Source organism: Oryx dammah, unplaced genomic scaffold (assembly GCF_014754425.2).
Source record: "Oryx dammah isolate SB20612 unplaced genomic scaffold, SCBI_Odam_1.1 HiC_scaffold_17, whole genome shotgun sequence".
In the NCBI taxonomy this organism is placed as follows: Eukaryota; Metazoa; Chordata; class Mammalia; order Artiodactyla; family Bovidae; genus Oryx; species Oryx dammah.
In genome coordinates this window covers 205,620-221,761 of record NW_024070201.1, presented here as the reverse complement: position 1 = coordinate 221,761, position 16,142 = coordinate 205,620, and the positions used below count along the sequence as shown (strand labels likewise).

The 16,142-nt window shown below is 37.4% G+C and overlaps 1 protein-coding gene and 1 pseudogene across 1 annotated transcript; one reads left to right on the top strand and one right to left on the bottom strand.

Annotated features, from left to right (window-relative positions):
• The first annotated feature begins 721 nt into the window (after window positions 1–721).
• On the top strand, window positions 722–1,651 carry LOC120876110 (olfactory receptor 5M9). The gene has a single exon (XM_040257801.1). It carries the CDS (start codon window positions 725–727, stop codon window positions 1,649–1,651), a length of 927 nt encoding a protein of 308 aa, XP_040113735.1. The 5' UTR covers window positions 722–724.
• Window positions 1,652–6,848: 5,197 nt separating this feature from the next.
• Window positions 6,849–7,807, bottom strand: LOC120876059 (annotated as a pseudogene).
• Window positions 7,808–16,142: the final 8,335 nt, after the last annotated feature.

Genomic DNA, 16,142 nt, shown 5'->3' with positions numbered 1-16,142 from the left:
CCACAACAAGAGAAGCCACTGCAGTGAGAAGCCAACACACCCCAACCAAGAGGAGCCCAAGCTGAGCCAAAAATAAATAAACAAATAATTTTTTAAAAAGGATATCTTCCAAGTCATAGGGAAATTAGTAAGTTAATATTATGCATATTTGTATTAGTATTGACAATGAGAAGCAACCATTATACACAAAAATAGTATTCAGTGGAATTTCAATGATTCCCTCTTATTACTTCCCTATTCAGCACAAAGTGATTGCCTGACCTTAGTTGAATATTTAGGAGTCTCAAGTCTTTTACTATAAGCCAATATGTTGAAATGGATTTGGTCATTCTCTGATGACTCTCAGTCTACCTTTACTTCTATTAGCACTCTATGATGTTAACATCATTGTAATAATTTAGCAAAAACAAGTGTCTGATACTAGTAGTACATGAATGTAATTATTTGTTTTAGAGTTAAGAAATTAATTAATGCCATGGGTGGAGTTCCTCACCCTGGCCCCCCATGGCAAATTAATATTGCAATAATTACCTATAAAGCCTATTAAAGAAAATAAATGTTATTATATAGTCTCATATTAGACTGTGCAAAGTCTACATTGATTTTTATATTATTTGAACTAGAATACTGATAAACATGACTCAAAATTTTAAATAATAAAATAAATCCATTCATTTCTTTTAATTTGTCCATAGGCAATGCAGACTGGGTCTAAGTGAAGACAATGCCAAATTTCACAGATGTGACAGAATTTATTCTTCTGGGGTTGACCAGTCATCAGGAGCTTCAAATTCTCTTTTTTATGGTGTTTCTAGTAGTTTACATGATCACTCTGATAGGGAACATTGGTATGATTATTTTGATCAGCATCAGCCCCCAGCTTCAGAGCCCCATGTACTTTTTCTTGAGTCATTTGTCTTTTGTGGATGTCTGGTTCTCTTCCAATGTCACTCCAAAGATGCTGGAAAACTTACTATCAGAGACAAAAACCATTTCCTATGTGGGGTGTTTGGTGCAGTGTTACTTCTTCATAGCCCTTGTCCATGTGGAAGTATATATCTTGGCTGTGATGGCCTTTGATCGCTACATGGCCATCTGCAACCCTCTCCATTATGGCAGTAAAATGTCCAGGACTGTCTATGTTCGTCTCATCTCTGTGCCTTATGGATTCTCTGTTAGCCTTATCTGCACACTGTGGACATATGGCCTGTACTTCTGTGGAAACTTTAAAATCAACCACTTCTATTGTGCTGATCCTCCCCTTATCAAGATTGCGTGTGGAGGGGTCCACATTAAAGAATACACCATGATTGTTATTGCTGGGATAAATTTCACTTATTCCCTCTCTGTGGTTCTCGTTTCCTATACTCTCATCGTAGCGGCCGTGCTGTGCATGCACTCTGCTGATGGCAGGAGGAAGGCATTCTCCACGTGTGGGTCCCACCTGACAGCTGTTACCATGTTTTATGGGTCTCTCATCTTCATGTATCTCAGGAGGCCCACTGAAGAATCTGTGGAGCAGGGGAAGATGGTGGCTGTGTTTTACACCACAGTGATTCCCATGCTGAATCCCATGATCTACAGTTTGAGGAACAAAGACGTGAAAGAGGCAGTCAACAAAGTAATTATCAAGGCAAACTTGAGGCAGTGAACCTGCAGTACATAATTCTGTGTATGCCACTTCCTGTTATAAATGTCCAAGTATATAAATAACCCTGTTTAAGATAGACTGTATACAGGCAGCACTTAAATATACTCAGAGGTCCAGTCTAACACAGTGATGGTTTACCCCATGAATGGATTCTCAGGACTAAGCCTCCTTTATCTATGTATGCAAACATACTAACCCTGACCTATTACTATTAGTCCCAGTGAATGTAAAATTGTGCTAAGTGTAGTCATCGGATAACTCATAAATACATTTGGATAAGCACATGTTAATTTGGAGGTATCTTTGTAAGAGTTGAATATGATTTCTTAAGATATTTTGCATATACAATTGCTCTTCACTTGTTTTATAAGTAATACATAATTTCATGAGAAAAAATTAAGACTTCATCACTTTTCCATGAATATAAAAGTTGGTGGATCCTCATTTACCAAAAAAGCTTTCAATAACATTCATACATGCATGGGCTTTTGAAAACAAAAATGTATTTAGAATCTTCAACTAGTGTCATGAATCAATCATAAGGTAAATTCTCAGTATGTATTGCTCTATAATTAACACTATTTGTGTTTCAAGCAATCTGTTGACTCATCTTAATTCTACTCTTTGATTTGGATTTGGCTAGTTGTTATTCTCTTTATTAATTTTAATAGGTTAAAATTTTCAACTAAAGCCTATCATGTCCTTCTCATAGTTTAAAAAGATGAAGCAATAAGGATTTTTGTCATTTAAAATCTAACTTTTGATCAGAAGAAGGTCCTGTAGCATTTGATTGCTATGATGGAGCTATTGTTTGATTGCAAATTCTTGTCAGTAACATTACATTCTTAGGTATGTGTTTAGCTGCTTAAGTCAAGCTTTAATAGCTAGAGTGGGTCAACCAGATAAGAATCTCTGCAAAACCGAATGCCATTGCACTCGACATGTGTTAAAATGTGATCAGCACAGCTCAAACTGGTATCCGTTGGGATCTGATTACAAGTTTACTATTCAACTTGTGTTGATTGGTGTCCACTTAATCTACCTTCATTCTTAATACAAGTGGAATACATTTTTTGTCTTTGTTGACTCTTGCTAATAATATCAGCATAAAACAAGTCAGAAGCGGAAGTAATTTCTCATGAATGAGTTTATTCTTGTTTAAGGGCTAATCCAATTAAAAGGGGTGCACAACTGAACATGTGTAGAAAGACTCTGAAAAGTAACATTTACTTGTGATAATATCACTGGAAAGATGGATTCATTTAAGCACAGAAAGTATTGTTATTCAGGCTAATTTACTAATTGCCCACAAGCCACATTCCCTCAGATTGGTTCTGAGAAAAGGCAGCTGGTGGGAGGAGAGTTCTTTTTCATAACTTTAGGTTCTGAGCAGGAAGAAAGCGTACCATTTTATTAGTATTGGAAACTACATTAACAAAGGTTTTTTGGTTGTTTATATATATATATATAAATCACCCAAGTTTGCTTCTAACAAGTTGGTTTCAAGTATGAAACAATAGGCTGCTCAAGAAATAATCATATTGACAGAGATCATTATAGATCATTTAAGATCAAAGTTTCTGTGATCCTTATGGCAGACATATTCCTCAGTGTCCACTATTTTATATTTTATTTTATAAGTAAAACATTTGTCATCCAGCTGTTAACCACCATTCCCATTGCCCCTTGTCAGTGGGATACATAAAGTTGTCAAGTCTTGGCAATGAGCCATCAGTAGAAAGTGGTGCCTGAACCCTAAAGATCACCTTCTCTATGTTAAAGCCATTAGATACGGACTTTTTTCTTTTCCTTCCCACTTGAAAATGTTGCCACTGAAATGATCACTTTTTAGACAAAGATGGAAACCCCATATTGAAGGTCTAATTGCCCTTCCCAAACCTCTTAACTCATACTGCTACCTGAGAAAGGAATAAATTACTTTATTAAGTCACTGCATCTTGGGAGTTCACTTAGCTATAGTGCTATATTTGCTCTTATAATACTTTCAATAAACATATCTTTGGCACTTCACCTCTGCATCTTATCACTCACTAGGACGATTTTTACCTGAGAATGATCAAGTCTCTTCAGAAACTATTCTGTATTGAGAAAATGGCATCTTGTCTTCTGTCTTAACCAGAAGGAGAAAAACTCAAGCTTCTGATCTATATTAAATATTAGGTTATATATCCCTTTGTCCTAACTACTTCATGAGTCCTTAGGCTTGGTATGATCTTTAAGACGCCAGTTGTCACATTAACTGGCTTTGGATCCCTTTTGATGAGTCATCTAGGCAATTTTGCTAGCCTTTTTAGGTAATTACAGGTCTCTTTCTTAAGCTTAGGAAATCTCAGCTATTGTTTTTTTTTTTTTTTCCTGCACTATGCTTGCAGGTGCAGATAAGGTGTGTTTTCACCAGACATTTGAGCCAGCACATCTTTAGCTGTCCTTACTTATTAGTGGGGCTTCCCCAATGGCTCAGCAGCAAAGAATCATCTGCAAGGCAAGAAACACGGTTTCAATCCCTGGGGGAACATCCCCTGGAGAAGGAAATGGCAACCCACTCCAGTATTCTTGCCTGAAAAATCCCATGGACAGAGAAGCCTGGTTGGTTACAGTCCATAGGATCACGCAGAGTCGAACACAACTGAGCATGCACAGACTTACACGCACTTATTATGAGTGAAATTGCCTCCCCCGCCATAAGATGTGTTAAGTTCCTAGCCTGAAGAACCTTAGAGTTTTGTTATAGGGTCATTGGGTTATAGGGTCATTTTTTGGATATAGGGTCATTGAATATGAAATTGTTAATATGAAGTCATACTGAAGTAAGATGGACCGTTAATCCAGTGTGAGTGATGTCCTTACAAGAATGAAGAAATTTGGGCACAGATGTAGGGGGAAGAAGACCATGTGAAGACAGCAGAGACTGGAGTGATGTATACAAGCCAAGGAATGCCTGGGACCACGAGCAGCTGGGGAAAAAAAAAAAAAAAAAAACAAGGAAGGAACCTCTCCTAGAGCTTCATAGAGAGTCTGGTTCTGCCAATACCTTGATTTCAGACTTGTAGGCTCCAGAACTGTGAAAAAATAAATTTTTGTTTTGTTCTAAGTTAACGAGTGTGTTTACTTTGTTAACAGAGACTGATGAAACTAATATATTTCTTTAGAGTTTTGTTTCAATGTTAGAACTTTGTTTTTTTCTGTAGTCTTTTTTAGTCTCCCAGGCTATCACACTTTTTTCTCTGGGAGCTCTTCAAATGTATCTAAACTGTCTTTGGTAAGTGGGTGATTTTGTAGCAACCTCCCTGGAGAAGGAAATGGCAATCCACTCCAGTCAGTACTATTGCCTGGAAAATCCCATAGACAGAAGCCTGATAGGCTACAGTGCATGGGGTCACAAAGAGTCAGACACGACTGAGCAACTTCACTTCACTTCCCCCGAATGCATTGTGCTACCATGAAGGGGCGCCAGATTCCTTTTGAAAGATTCACTAACCTTTAAACCATTCTCACATTGCCAATCTCAGGTTCAGCCTTTACTCTACAGTTTACTATATAAGCTTGCTGCTGTGCTTTTAACTATTTAAACTATAATTTTGGAATTTTTTTTTTTTTTTAAGCTACAACAATGATGTTCTCTTTTCTTGAGTTTTATCTTTGGAAATTGACAGTCATGATTTCCAAGATTAATTTCTCTTCAACTGTGCTCCCTGACCCTGAAAGTAGTTGATATAAGAACTTGAAAATCAGGATTGTGAGTCATTTCTTCTCTTCAGAATTTGTACAATTTACATCCACTTAGAACACCTCGTGGCTGTTTTAATAATGGTGTTGAGGTTAGGTGAGGCTTATATTAAAATAAAGTTTAATGTGAATAATTTAATATGGCAATATTGATGTCTCCACATAAATCTGAAATCTAATTTAACAATGAAATGTGTGCTAAGATAACTTGGATAAAATAAGCTAAAATGTTTCTGAATAACTTATACAATAATTTCTTTTGCCAGTATTTCCCAAACTAGCAGACTGTTCAGCATATTCAGGAATGTTTTTGATTTTGCTCTATAAGAATATCTCACAATATCATCCACATGGTAGACACCAAACATTTGAATCTGAATACAAGAAAACAAATACATTCCAGTTGATGGTTTAATTGGGTTTTAGATTGCATCACTCTACAACTACCCCAACATAGAACTATATTTCTGACATCTGACAGCAACACATTTATAATTTGGTGTTAAATTACCCCTTCCTGTCCCCTCAACCCATTGTAATTTATTGAAATCCCTAAAATATAAAAGGATCTTCAGCTTTGCTGGGGGAATATGGGAATATGTCTGCATTTTTGTTTTGATACAGAAAAAGAGAGTATGACTTTTCCAGATCTTCATGGTGAAAAATGATATCAATTTGAACAACATGAGAACAATGGAATTACAGAGAGTAACCAACAGCGAATCTAGTGGGGGTCACAAGCAGAGAGGAATGATCTTTAACAGAGAGGAATGATTTTTAGCAGACAGGGTACAGTTGAGGAATGGCTACTGCATGGAATGATGTGGGGATGGACAAGAAACTTAACCACTTCCCTTTTTCTGTCTCCACAGTGTATAAAATAGAAATATTTTTGAAAGCAGTGGCTAAATCCTATTATCAGTTAAATAGAAACTATCCAGGTCAAAACCATCAAGTGTCACATATGCAAATAGTAGCAATTTTTTTTAATGTGCATTATAATTTTTATTTAAATTTTTTTAGAAACTTTATGTTTTGTTTTATTATCCCCCTCTTGTGAAGCACAAACACTTTAAAATATATTTTCTGTCAAGTTGGACAAAAGCAATTAACATAACCTCACCCACTTCTTATCGTGTGAATTTAATTACAATATCAATTTTAAGAAGATATTTTTCCTTCTTGCTTTTCACTCAATCTGAGGTGCCCCTGCTCAAATATGATGTATACTTTTACCATATTTAATACACCCTACTGTGACTGTTAAAAACCTTTTTATCTTTCTTTTTTTTAAACATTTCATCTTATTTATAAATTATATAAAAAATAGAACACATGTGCAAAGTCATTTTGCTCATATAAAAATGATGAAAATAAAATTAATCTATCAATGATAATAAAGACAACATATCTGCATGAGGCATAGTTCCAAGACAGTCAGTGTTACAAGCTACATTTTAATGTTTAATAGAGACAGGAAATAACATTTTTCAAAGGCTTTCCTCAAGTAATTTTTTACCTCTTTGTTCCTCAGGCTGTAGATCGTGGGATTCAACAAAGGAATGACTATTGCATAGAAGACAGAGGCCATTTTCTTTGTGTCAAGGGAATGGATTGATTTGGGCTGCAAATACATGAAGATCAGAGTTCTGTAAAATATAGTGACAGCAGTCAGATGAGAACCACAGGATGAGAATGCTTTGTGCCTCCCTTCTGCAGATGGGATTCTCAGGATTGCAGCCACAATGTATAGGTAAGAAATAAGGACAGTGGTCAAAGAGCTGATCATGTTGAATCCAGCTAAGATAAAAATCAAGATCTCTTTGAGGCTGGTGTCTAAGCAGGCAAGAGCCAGCAAAGGGACATCATCACAATAGAAGTGATTAATAACACTGGGGCCACAGTAGATTAATCGAAAAGTAGCAACTGTGTGGAGGAAAGCAACAGAAAAGCTGTATAAGGTAAGGGCCTGCTACCAGTTGCATGCACACCTTTTGGAACATGACCACCATGTACAGAAGAGGAATGTTGATGGCCATATAGAGGTCATAAGTCATTACTGCAAGAAGGAACGTCTCCAAAACCAACAAGTTCAAGGAAAAGCCCAGCTGTGCACGCATACATAGAGAGATATGGACCTTTGCTTGGTCAGGAGGATCTCCAGGAACTTTGGGGCTATTGATGAGCAGTAACAAAAGTCTACAAAGGCCAGATTACTGAGAAAAAAATGTACATTGGTGTGTGAAGGTGAGGATCCAACCAGATTAAATAAGTCATGCCAATATTTCCCACCAGAGTTAGAGAATATACCACTAAAATGAGAAGAAAGAGAGGGATTTCAATCTCTCTCTGAACTGAAAAACCCGAAAGAATGAATTCCATCACCCTGGTAATATTCTCTTCAATCATTTGTTCTATTCTCTGAACAAGTTAAAGACAGATAAGTTATCAGGAGTAAGGAATTGTCATCAGATGCCAAACGTGTGTGTTTTAACTTGAGAAATTATTGCTCACTGAAGCAGAATATCAGAACAAGTAAATATATCCCCTCTCAAACTCTCCTGTTTGACTATTTATAATTTTCTGAAGCCAAAAATTGAGGTTTAATAAAAAATAATGTTTATAAGGATATGTAATATTTTAGGTTTATATTATTTTAGTTATATTTAATAATAGAGAGAATAAAGATATTTTTAAATATCCTTCTCCAATATTTACTTCTCAGTGGAATAAAACTTAAATATGTAACATTTTATCTGTTTTAATAGACATTTATTTCAACAAATGTACATTATGTTAATATAATAAAAGCTAAACAAGACATTTAATGGATAGAAAACTGAAGGCAACAAAATATTTCTATTTGTGAATTAGGCAAATTTTGAATTCATATGTAATCTATTCATTTTCAAATACTACTTTCTAAATGTGAAAAAGTACACTTGTATTTAGAATTAGGATACACATATATTAAAAAGTACAGCTATTTATTATCATTTACTCAATGGACATGAGTTTGAGCAATGTCCAGGGGGGTAGTGAAGGACAGGGAAGGCTGTCATGCTGCAGCCCATGGGGTCACAAAGAGCCAGACATAACTGAGTGAGTGAACAGCAACAAATAGTTTTACATAAATTATTTTCAACACATAATTAGGAATGCTTTCTAATTTATCTGGTAACTTTAGTGTAACAATAGCCTTCACTCTTGCTTTTAAATGGTAGCCATCTGTTTGACAAGAGAAATAGCAATTATACTGAAGTGGTACCCCTATCATGATGTTCAACTTGCATGATGTGGTTTTTGAGACTTTTATGCCTCTTTCCACTTCTGAGGCTAAGGAAGATAACTAGCTAATTTTAATTTCAGGAGGAAAGTTAAAAAGAAAAAGAAAAAATCTCACCATAGCAAATTAAAATGAAGTGTGCAAAATAGAAAGAATAACCCCTTACTTTTCCCCTAAACATTTTACCCAAAGGAAGCTTCATTTCTTGTTGTTGCTTTTTAACAAGGTAATGTGAATAGTCAAAAAATGTGTCCTTTTAATTTTTCCTCCTCTTTCTATTGACTCAGCTCAGTGTGATGAATTGTACCTAATGTGTTTTCCAGAAAAAAAAATACACATGCACACACACACACACACATATATATGCATGCATATATATATGTATATATATATATATATATATATATGTGTGTGTTTGTGTTAAGTCACTTCAGTTGTGTCTGACTCTGTGTAACACTATGGATTGTAATCTGCAGGTGTCCTCTAGCCACAGGATTCTCCAGGCAAGAATACTTCAGTGGGTTTCTATGATCTCCTCCAGGGAATCTTCCCAACCCAGGAATTGAACCTGCATCTCCTTTGGCTCTTTATCGCTGAGCCACTGGAGAAGCCTATATATATAGCTTATATATATATATAGGACTGATCCCAATATGCATATATACAAACACATACATACTTATACATAAGTACATACATAAAATGTGATGTGAAAACTGTTTCCCCCCATTCATTTATTTTCCTCTTGCTGGAGGCAAAACCCAGCTTGTGAAAGATGTGTTTCAACTAATTTATCTTCCTGAACAGACATCTTAGAAGAGCTACTGGCACTACAGCTCACCATTCTGGCAAAAGAATGGAAAAAAAATGATAAAATATTGATCTGAACATCAACATCATTTGCCCATTTCCATGATGCTAATAAAATAACTCTAGATGCTTTTAAACTGTGGTGTTGGAGAAGACTTTTGAGAGTCCCTTGGAATGCAAGGAGATCCAACCAGTCCATCCTAAAGGAGATCAGTCCTGGGTGTTCATTGGAAGGACTGTTGTTGAAGTTGAATCTTCAATACTTTGACCACCTGATGTGAACAGCTGACTCATTTGAAAAGACCCTGATGCTGGGAAAGATTGAGGGCAGGAGGAGAAGGGGACGACAGAGGATGAGATGGTTGGATGGAATCACTGACTCGACAGACATGGGTTTGGGTAGACTCTGGGAGTTGGTGTTGGACAGGGAGGCCTGGCGTGCTGCAGTTCATGGGGTCACAAAGAGTCGGGCACGACTGAGCGACTGAACTGAACTGAACTGAGTCTCACTTTGGTCTTCCATGATAAATATCAATTTGGATATTTTACAGGTAATTAGCAGAAATTTTAATACTTAGTTACTTTTCTTTGAGCGTACATTGAAATCAGGCTTATTTTCTTATATTTGTTCTTTGTAATAAAAGGAAAAATAAGCCAAATCCACACAGCATCATCAATTTGGGGGAAAAAAAGAAAATCCCTATTTTATGAATTACTTTCAGCCACAAATGTCTCTATTGACATTTTTTTTTTTTTTAAAGATCAAAAATTTCCCTTGAGAGAAAGACAACATTCATATATACAAATGCTCTTCTTCCTTAGGAATTGGCTTCCCCAGTTTCATCAACAATGTGTTTTCCTCTAAAGGAAACCCAAGTCTTGGGCAGAAGTCAAAGAGGATATTTTATTTGATGTGGGCTAAGAAAGTATTTCATTATTGTGTATACATGTCAGCTTCATCCAGTTGGAGCAGAGTTAAATAGGGTCCTCTGCTGCTGCTTCTGCTGCAAAGTTGCTTTAGTCGTGTCTGACTCTGTGGAGCCCAAAGATGGCAGCCCACCCAGCTCCCCCGTTGCTGGGGTTCTCCAGGCAAGAACACTGGAGTGGGTTGCCATTTCCTTCTCCAATGCATCAGAGTCTTCTACTTTCCTTTAAATTGTGAAAAGTGTAGAGGCTTGGAAAAGGAGGGTTATGGAAATGACCGGCAGTATCTTTTAACCTACTTCGTTGTAGAAGAAATCTTCCCCTGAAAGTTGGAAGACCTAGGGTACCTGAAAGTGTGAAGTAGACCTTTATAAAGTGTAATATATGTTCCTGGGGGAGTTAATTCTTAATATTCCCCAGACATGACTGCACCAGGTTCACTGACCCTCCAGGGTGCAACTGTGATTAGAAAGCTTCAATTAGAAAAAAAAAAAAAAAAAGCCTATAGGCTATTTGTCTTTATAAAGACAAAGGTAACAATAGGTCTTATTTTAAACTAGAATGTTGTGAAGTAAACTCCAGTACTTTGGCCATCTCATGCGAATAGTTGACTCATTGGAAAAGACTTTGATGCTGAGAGGGATTGGGGGCAGGAGAAGAAGGGGACGGCCGAGGATGAGATGGCTGGATGGCATCACTGACTCGAAGAACGCGAGTCTGAGTGAACTCTGGGAGTTGGTGATGGACAGGGAGGCCTGGCGTGCTGCGATTCATGGGGTCGCAAAAGGTCGGACATGACTGAGCGACTGAACTGAACTGAACTGAATTAGCCTTCAATTAAAATAAATAAATTAATTTTTTAAAATAAGCAAAAATTAACTATAATGATGTCATCATGAAATCACTAATCCTTGATTAAGTTCAGCTCAGTCACTCAGTCGTGTCCAGCTCTTTGCAACCCCATGGACTGCAGGATTCCAGCCTTCTCCTATCTATCACCAACTCCTGAAACTTACTCAAACTCATGTCCATAAAGTGGGTAATGCCATCCAACCATCTGATACTCTGTCGATCCCTTCTCCCCCCCACCTTCAAGATTTCCCACCACATGAAACTTTTCTAGTTTGTCAGGTCTTAGCATCAAGTGGCCAAAGTATTGGAGTTTCAGCTTCACCATCGGTCCTTCCAATGAATATTCAGGACTGATTTAATTTAGGATAGACTGGTTGGATCTCCTTGCTGTCCAAGGGATTCTCAAGAGTCTTCTCCAACACCACAGTTCAAAAGCATCAACTCTTCAACTCTTAGCTTTCTTTATACTCCAACTCTCACATCCATACACCACCACTGGAAAAAAACATAGCTTTGACTAGAAGGACCTTTGTTGGCAAAGTAATGTCTCTGCTTTTGAAGATGCTGTCTAGGTTGATAATAGCTTTTCTTCTGAGGAGCAAGGATCTTTTAATTTAATTGCTACAGTCACAATCTGCAGTAATTTTGGAGCCCCCAAAATAAAGTGTCTCACTGTTTCCATTGTTTCCCCATTGATTTGCATGAAGTGATTGGACCAGATGCCATTATATTTGTTTTCTGAATGTTCAGTTTTAAGCCAACTTTTCACTCTCCTCTTTCACTTTCATCAGGAGGCTCTTGAGCTCTTCTCCAATTTCTTCCATAAGGGTGGTGTCATCTGCATAACTGAGGTTATTGATATTTATCCCAGCAATCTTGATTCCAGCTTGTGCTTCATCCAGCCCAGCATTCCTCATGATGTACTCTGCATCTAAGTTAAATGAGCAGGGTGACAATATACAGCCTTGATGTACTCCTTTTCCTACTTGGAACCAGTCTGTTGTTTCATGTGCAGCTCTAACTGCTGCTTCTTGACCTGCATACAGATTTCTCAGGATGCAGTTCAGGTGGTCTGGTATTCCCATTTCTTTAAGAGTTTCCAGTTTGCTGTGATCCACACAGTCATAGGCATTGGCATAGTCAGCAAAACAGAAGTAGATGTATTTCTGTAACTCTCTTGCTTTTTCCATGATCCGATGGATGTTGGCAATTTGATCTCTGGTTCCTCTGCGTTTTCTAAATCCAGTTTGAACATCTGGAATTTCACAGTTCACAAACATTTGAAACCTTGCTAGGACAATTTTGATCATTACTTTACTAGTCTGTGAGATGAGTACAATTGTGCAGTATAAGCATTCTTTGACATTGCCTTTCTTATTTATTTATTTATTTATTTATTTAACTTTATTTAACTTTACAATAATTTATTGGTTTTGCCACATATCAACATGAATCTGCCACGGTTGTACACGTGTTCCTTGGGACTGGAATGAAAACTGGCCTTTTCCAGTCCTGTGGCCACTGCTGACTTTTCCAAATTTTCTGGCATATTGACTGCAGCACTCTCACAGCATCATCTTTTAGGATTTGAAATAACTCAACTGGGATTCCATCACCTTCATTAGCTCTGTGCTTAGTGATACTTTCTAAAGCCCACTTGACTTTGTTTTCCAGGATGTCTGGCTCTAGGTGAGTGATCATGCCATCGTGATTATCTGAGTCAGGAACAGCTTTTTTTTTTTTTTTTTTGTATAGTGCTTCTGTGTATTCTTGCCTCGTCTTCTTAGTATCTTCTGCTTCTGTCAGGTCCATACCATTTCTGTCCTTTATTGAGCCCATCTTTGCATGAAACATTCCCTTGGTATCTCTAATTTTTTGAAGAGAGCTCTAGTCTTTCCCATTCTAATGTTTTCCTCTATTTCTTTGCACTGATCACTGAGGAAGTCTTTCTTATCTCTCCTTGCTATTCTTTGGGAACTCTGCATTCAAAGCCATTTATCTTTCCATTTCTCCTTTGCCTTTAGCCTCTCTTCTTTTCTTTTCTTTTCTCAGCTCTTTGTAAGGCCTCCTCAGACAGCCATTTTGCTTTTTTGCATTGCGTTTTTTTGTGTGGATTGTCTTGTTCACTGTCTCCTGTACAATGTTATGAAGCTCTGCCCACAGTTCTTCAGGCACTCTGTCTATCAGATCTAATCCCTTGAATCTATTTGTCACTTCTGCTGTATAATTGTAAGGGATGTGACTTAGGTCATATCTGAATGGTCTGGTAGTTCCTTACTTTCTTCTATTTAAGTTTGAATTCGCCAATAAGGAGTTCATGATCTGAGCCTCATTCAGCTCCCAGTCTTTTTTTTTTTTTTTTTTTGCTGACTGTATAGAGGTTCTCCATCTTCTACTACAAAGAATATAATCAATCTGATTTTGGTATTGACCATCTGGTGATGTCCATGTGTAGAGTCTTCTCTTGTGTAGTTGGAAGAGGGTGTTTGCTATGACCAGTGTGTTCTCTTGGCAAAACTCTATTAGCCTTTGCCCAGCTTCATTCTGTAGTCTGAGGCCAAATTTACCTGTTACTCCAGGTATCTCTTGACTTCCAACTTTTTTTTTTTTAATTTTTATTTTTACTTTATTTTACTTTACAATATTGTATTGGTTTTGCCATGTATTGACATGAATCCACCACGGGTGTACATGAGTTCCCAATCCTGAACCCCCCTCCCACCTCTCACCCCATATTATCTCTCTGGATCATCCCCATGCACCAGCCCCAAGCATCCTGTATCCTGCATCGAACCTAGGCTGGTGATTCATTTCTTACATGATAGTATACATGTTTCAGTGCCATTCTCCCAAATCATCCCACCCTCTCCCTCTCCCTCAGAGTCCAAAAGTCCGTTCTATACATCTGTGTCTCTTTTGCTGTCTCACACACAGGGTTATCATTACCATCTTTCTAAATTCCATATATATGTGTTAGTATACTGTATTGGTGTTTTTCTTTCTGGCTTACTTCATTCTATATAATCGGCTCCAGTTTCATCCATCTCATTAGAACTGATTCACATGTATTCTTTTTAATGGCTGAGTAATACTCCATTGTGTTGACTTCCTACTTTTGCATTCCAGTATCCTATAATGAAAAGGACATCTTTTTGGGGTGTTAGTTCTAGAAGTTCTTGTAGGTCTTTATCAGTTCAGTTCAGTCACTCAGTGGTGTCCGACTCTTTGTGACCCCATGAACTGCAGCACGCCAGGCCTCCCTGTCCATCAACAACTCTTGGGGTCCACCCAAAGCCATGTCTGTTGAGTTGGTGACACCATCCAACCATCTCATCCTCTGTCATCGCGTTCTCCTCCTGCCCCCAATCTTTCCCAGCATCATGGTCTTTTCAAATGAGGCAGTTCTTCACATCAGGTGGCCAAAGCTTTTGGAGTTTCAGTTTCAGCATCAATCCTTCCAATGAAAACCCAGGACTGATCTCCTTTAGGACGGATTGTTTTGATCACCTTGCAATCCAAGGGAATCAAGAGTCTTCTCCAACACCATAGTTCAAAAACATCGATTCTTCGGTGCTTAGCTTTTTCACAGTCCAACTCTCACATCCATACATGACCACTCGAAAAAACATAGCCTTGACTAGACTGACCTTTGTTGACAAAGGTCTCTGCTTTTAAAAATGCTCTCTAGCTTTTAAAAATAGCTTTCCTTCTAGGGAGTAAGCATCTTTTAATTTCATAGCTGCAATCATCATCTTCAGTGATTTTTGAGCCCAGAAAAGTAAAGTCATCCACTATTTTCCCATCTATTTGCATGAAGTGATGGGACCAGGTGCCATGATCTTAGTTTTCTGAATGTTGTACTTTAAGCCTTCATAGAGCCATTCAACTTCAGCTTCTTCAGGATGACTGGTTTGGGCATAGACTCTGTGTGTGTGTGTGTGTGTGTGTGTGTGTGTGTGTGTGATATTGAATTATTTGCCTTGGAAACAAACAGAGATCATTCTGTCTTTTTTGAGATTGCACCAAATACTGCATTTTGGACTCTTGTGGAGTATGATGCCTACTCCATTTCTTCTAGGAGATTTTTGCCCACAGTAGTAGATATAACAGTCATCTGAGTTAAATTTACCCATTCCAGTCCATTTTAGTTCACTGATTCCTAAAATGTTGATGTTCACTCTTGCCATCTCCTGTTTGACCACTTCCAATTTGCCTTGAATCATGGACCTAACATTCCAGGTTCCTATGCAATATTGCTCTCTACAGAAATGGACTTTACTTCCATCACCAGTTATATCCACAATTGGGTGTTGTTTTTGCTTTGGCTACATATTTTCATTCTTTCTGGAGTTATTTCTCTACCAATCTCCAGTAGCATATTGAGCACCTTCTAACCTGGGGAGTTCATCTTTCAGTGTCCTATCCGTTTGCCTTTTCATACTGTTTATGCTGTTCTAAAGGCAAGCATACTGAAATGGTTATCCTTGATTGTGCATGTCCAATTCAGTTGCTTGAAACAGAACAAGCTAAAGCAAATATATATATATATAGTTATATATAGTTATATATATATAACTATTTAAATACCCCAACTGTTTCCAATGCATTATCATCAGTTGTTTACATCTGTCTCTTCCATTCCCTGTGACCTTTCTAGTTGAAAGGAGTCTGATTGAAATTATTTGCTTTATATCTACTAACTGTGTTTTTCATCTAGATGTTGCAAATCATAAATTATGTTCTTTATTCTTTGCTACATGTAGACCTAAGAACAATAAATACCTGCTGTCTACATCATATATCATTAAAGTTCAACTTTAAAAATTACATAGCATTAATTTTTTGTGTGACCTGCAGCAAGAATCTAAGCTA

Coding starts and splice junctions, on each gene's coding strand:
- LOC120876110 (XM_040257801.1), top strand. CDS start 725: ATGCCAAATTTCACAGATGTGACAGAATTTATTCTTCTGGGGTTGACC.